Source organism: Danio rerio, chromosome 9, assembly GCF_049306965.1.
Source record: "Danio rerio strain Tuebingen ecotype United States chromosome 9, GRCz12tu, whole genome shotgun sequence".
Taxonomy (NCBI): Eukaryota; Metazoa; Chordata; class Actinopteri; order Cypriniformes; family Danionidae; genus Danio; species Danio rerio.
This window is the reverse complement of record NC_133184.1, coordinates 17,829,857-17,835,110: the sequence shown is the minus strand read 5'-3', so window position 1 is coordinate 17,835,110 and position 5,254 is coordinate 17,829,857. Positions and strand designations below refer to the sequence as shown.

The window sequence follows — 5,254 nt, the reverse complement described above, 5'->3', positions numbered from 1 at the left end:
TATACATTACTATAGTATTTTTTAATGTGGGAGTGGATGCAATAGAAATATCAGTTTTTACATGGTCAGAATTACAGAAGATGAACAGCTCATTAACTAAAAGGGTGTATTAAAAATATAATTCTGTTTATTCAACAAACGTTAAAAGAATAACAAAATAAACAGCTTATACAGCAAGAAAACTTTCAAGAAACCTAATTTGGCTACATTATAAATTAAGTAGCCATAGATGCTTTTGAGTGACAAGTCATGACAAATGTTTGTTTGACAAATAAATTCTTAGGGGGTTAATTATATTGACATGCTTATTAGGTCTATATAAACTGATATTACTCCAGCCAGACTAAAATAAATAGCCCAAGACTTTCTCCAGAATAAAAACTATTAGACTGTAGGAAAAACTGTGGAAATGTTCTTGGTCTATTGAACATGACTTTTGACTCCACATACATATACATATACATATGTGTGTGTGTGTGTGTGTGTGTGTGTGTGTGTGTGTGTGTGTGTGTGTGTGTGTGTCTTGTTTACTACACCCTTTTCACTTCTCATATGAAACCACACAAAGATGAGGCATAATGACAAAACAGTCTTATTATCTTTGTATTTCTGAATATATGTATATATTGGATTGACTTTAATGGAATAATGCTGCATAAAAATTACAATACAAAACTCACACAAACATACAAAAAGTAAAAATGACAACAAACAGGACTTAAGACTGAGAGAGAAATAAAATACAGCACACACACATATTAATGATTTATTAATAACATTTAGTTATATTGGATAGGTCACGTTATGTTTTACAAAGATGTGTTTTGTTTTTGTTTGTGTGTAAATCTAAATAAATAACCATATGTAATGCTCTTTATGACTTTTTTTTAATTATCAACGAAAATACAAAAAATGTTATTCAACAAATCCAGGTATAAACCTTAGTTAAACAAGATAATAAAGTGTAATGTGTCAGTCTCACCCAATCAGCATTAAGCTGTGTCCTCAGCCAGTTGTTTCCCATCATGCTTTTGGTAACGCAGTCTTTTGAGAGCAACTGCGGCCGACTGCTCTATCCGAGGTACCCGCCTCGCGATCGCGAGAGTTTTTTGGCGCACGTCAGCGTGACATCAGAGCGAGGCGAAGGCAAGGCGGACACATTTCTAACCGGCATGCATCTTGCGGTGATCACCGGTGATCGATTCTGCGCAGATTTTGGTTAAGTCAACGAGCCTAACATAACCATCTGTTCTGCTGATGAGGTAAAAAATATGAGCAAAGTGAAGAGAACAGGCATAACATCCAACAAAGTGTATCAGTTAACAAAGTCATGTTTTGTTGCTTCTAAGAACACAAAAAGATTTTCTATCACTTTATCATATTTATTTAACTTAATAAATAATTTATTAAGGATTAGCAAATAGTTAAATCATCATTTGTTAAGCAATAACTCTACATTGTAAGACATTTGTAAGCAGTTTATAAATACAGCTGCAAATCCTGTAATTTAGGTTTATAAGCACATGTATAATGTTAATAATTAATGTTTCATTACTAAATGAAATATTGCATTATTTACAAAGAAGTTATTTAAGAATAATTGATAGTATTTTGTTGATTCGGTATGTGTAAGTAAACAATTATTCAACTTTTTAAATAAATTGATATCTTATCTTTTTAAATAAATTGATATCTTATTATTCATATATTAATGGTTACTTTGTATGGTATTAAATGCTTTATTAACTCAACTTCGTCAAGTTTGTGGCCCAATCTAAAGTAAGGACTATTTATGCTTTATAAATGCCTCATGTTCAATTCAACTTATCTTTATTTTGATAGCATTTTTTATGTAGATTTTGTCAAAACAGCTTAGCATAGAAGTTCTAGTAAACTTAAACTGTCAGTTCAGTTTTCAGGAGTTGAAGTTCAAAGTTTAGTTGAGTTCAGAGTTAATATTCACTGCTGAAAGTCCAAACACTGGAGGGCAAGTCCATCTACTGTATATGAACTTTATATGAATTGACAAAAGTGAAGAAAAAAAAAAAAAAAAAAAAAAACACCATTTCTCCTCTGGCCAAACTTCTTGTGCAGAGCTGCAGTCACTTTAGTTATCAAGAACAGGAACAAAAATGTTGTGGATCTATGTGCAGATTTAATATAGTATAGTGCAGTAACAGTGACAAAAAAAATAACAAAACCAAACCAGGAACTCAAACAGACTAAACTAAAACTAGACTTTGACAACTAGGATAAGATGCAAAACTGGATACAAGATGACAAGATACAAGACTAGATTCAGGAAACACATACCACATGAATGACAACGACCAACTGACAAACAGAGGATGAATGACTGAATATATAGTCCAGGTAATCACGGAGAACGGAGACAGCTGTGGTTGTAAATCAATGTAGATAGATGAGAGACCGGGTGTGTGTGCGAAAGAATGTATGGAAATGTAGTTCTAAAGCCACTGTAGTCCGCTGGGGGTTGCTGGCGAACTACAGTGGCATCTGGTGGACAAACAGTCATGACATTACCCCCCTCTTAAGGAGCGGATTCCAGACGCTCCTAAAATAGTCCTGTGGGGGGGGGGGGGAGGGCGCGAAGCAGAGGAGGAGCAAGGGGAGGGATGGAAGGGCCAGATCAGGGAGGTCCGTGGTTCAGGCGCCCCGGCAGGAAGCCAGGGTGCAGCCGGGAAATCTGTCCCAAACCGTGGGAAGGACCACCAGGGAGGGGCGGGAGGGGTGACCCATGGACGATGCAGCAGGAGACACAAGGCAGGGGGCCCCAGGAGAGCCAGCAGGAGAGGCAACTGGACAGGAGCCGGCGAGGCAGGGAGCCCCCGGAGAGCCAGCTGGAGAGGCAACTGGACAGGAGCCGGCGGGACTGGAGGCAGCCGGACAGGAGCCGGCGGGACTGGAGGCAGCCGGACAGGAGCCGGCGGGACTGGAGGCAGCCGGACAGGAGCCGGCGGGACTGGAGGCAGCCGGACAGGAGCCGGCGGGACAGGAGGCAACCGGACAGGAGCCGGCGGGACAGGAGGCAGCCGGACAGGAGCCGGCAGAGCAAGGAGCCCGAGCGAGGTCGGCAGATCAAAGATCCAGACTGGAACAGGCAGGGCATGGAGCCGGACTGGGGCCGGCAAGGTAAAACGTCTGGGAGGTGCCGGCAGGGCAAGACGTCTGGATGGCGTTGGTAATGCCAGGAGCCGGGCTGGGACCGGCAGGGCGGGGAGCCTGTGTGGCGCCGGCAGGGCGAGGAGCCGGACTGGAACCGGCACTGTACGGCGCTCTGGGGCTGGAACCGGCACTGTACGGCGCTCTGGGGCTGGAGCCGACACTGGCGGGCGCTCTGGGGCTGGAGCCGACACTGGCGGGCGCTCTGGGGCTGGAGCCGACACTGGCGGGCGTTCTGGGGCTGGAGCCGACACTGGCGGGCGCTCTGGGGCTGGAGCCGACACTGGCGGGCGCTCTGGGGCTGGAGCCGACACTGGCGGGCGCTCTGGGGCTGGAGCCGACACTGGCGGGCGCTCTGGGGCTGGAGCCGACACTGGCGGGCGCTCTGGGGCTGGAGCCGACACTGGCGGGCGCTCTGGGGCATGAGCAGTATTGTTCCTACGCCTCCATCTGGTGGTTTGAGAAAGAGGAAAAGCGGTGTCGTCAGGAGAGGGAGCTTGCTCAGGAGCTGGAACCGACACTGGTGGGCATTGTGGGACTGGAGCAGACACTGGGGTTTCACACAGATCCAGAAGACTCTCCAGAGGCTCTGAGAAGGGTGGTCTCCGGACAGGCCGACGCGGATAAGTCCGCAACTCCAGTCCAGCCTCTCTCCTCCTTCCCTTGGACAAATCAGCTGGCCCTGAAAATATCCCTCTCTGTTGCCCTCCACTCAGGCCTCCCTCCTGAGGGTTCTCCTCCTTCAGGGCAACAGAGAGAGGGGAGCCAGAGATCAATAAAAGCTGCTTCGATGAACCGATAAAGGTTCCAGTCCTCCTCATAAGGTGGCATCTGAGAACGAACTGGTTCCAAAAGTCCTCCCCGAAAGAACATCATCAGTAGAAGGTCACTGTGAGAGCTCTTTGGGGCTAGCTCCAAAAACTCCTTAACGTAACGCTCAATTGAGTTGTTACATTGTTTAATACGCACTATCATGTCATCTGCTGGATCTATTTGTGAGTTGGTCGTTCTGTCACGTTAGTAATCAAGAAAGGGAACAAAAACGGGAACAAAAAGGGTGTGGATTCAAGTGCAGATTTAATATAGTATAGTGCAGTATCAGTGACAAAAAATAACAAAACAAACAAACCAGGAACTCAAACAGACTAAACTAAAACTAGACTTTGACAACTAGGATAAGATGCAAAACTGGATACAACATGACAAGATACAAGACTGGATTCAGGAAACACATACCACAAGGATGACAACGACCAACTGACAAACAGAGGATGAATGACTGAATATATAGTCCAGGTAATCACGGAGAACGGAGACAGCTGTGGTTGTAAATCAGTGTAGATGAGAGACCGGGTGTGTGTGCGAAAGAATGTATGGAAATGTAGTTCTAAAGCCACTGTAGTCCGCTGGGGGTTGCTGGCGAACTACAGTGGCATCTGGTGGACAAACACAGTCATGACATGCAGTCTACACTGTAAAAAATTGCTGTTAAAAATGGTCAGATTCTACAGTAAAATAATGTTTTTTACTACAACAGTAATATTCTGTTAAAAACAGTGCGTTCTGGGTAACATTTTTGTTTTCGAGAAAGTAACCAACTGCAGAAAACTGTGAGCTAACGGAGTTCAGATTCGACGTTTTGAAGTCTGTGTTTGAAATCACATTTTGTGCCCTTGTTCACGATTCCATCAGCTAGTTCACCAATATAGTTCACCTGACAGAGTTAATGAACACTAATGAGTGAATTCAGACACTGATGAACAGCTGCTGTTAATAATCTCAATTACTGAAGGAAAGAAACAAGAAACTCAAACAGTGACTTGAGTTACAACATTAAATAAAATCAAGTAAAATAAAACACCTTCAGTCTCAGCAGAGGATCATTAAACAACTCCACAAACAACAGCAGACACACTTAATACTGACTGCTTGGACGTCCATACTATTCTCATTGAGATCCAACAGAAATTTAGGTGTGTTTTGTGTCACCGTAATGGAGTGAGGGGCTGATTTAGTTGGGCTCTTCGCCCTTGTACTCATTTAATTAGACTTTCCAGCTGCTGTAATACAG

The 5,254-nt window shown here is 43.9% G+C and overlaps 1 protein-coding gene across 1 annotated transcript; it reads right to left on the bottom strand.

Moving 5' to 3' along the window:
• Window positions 1–2,101: 2,101 nt before the first annotated feature.
• Window positions 2,102–5,012, bottom strand: LOC141376093 (uncharacterized). Its single transcript, XM_073912555.1, has 3 exons — window positions 3,896–5,012; window positions 3,468–3,834; window positions 2,102–3,286 (listed from the first exon to the last, which is right to left on the bottom strand). The coding sequence occupies exons 1-3, from the start codon at window positions 4,156–4,158 to the stop codon at window positions 2,651–2,653; spliced, it is 1,266 nt and encodes a 421-aa protein (XP_073768656.1). The 5' UTR covers window positions 4,159–5,012; the 3' UTR covers window positions 2,102–2,650.
• Window positions 5,013–5,254: the final 242 nt, after the last annotated feature.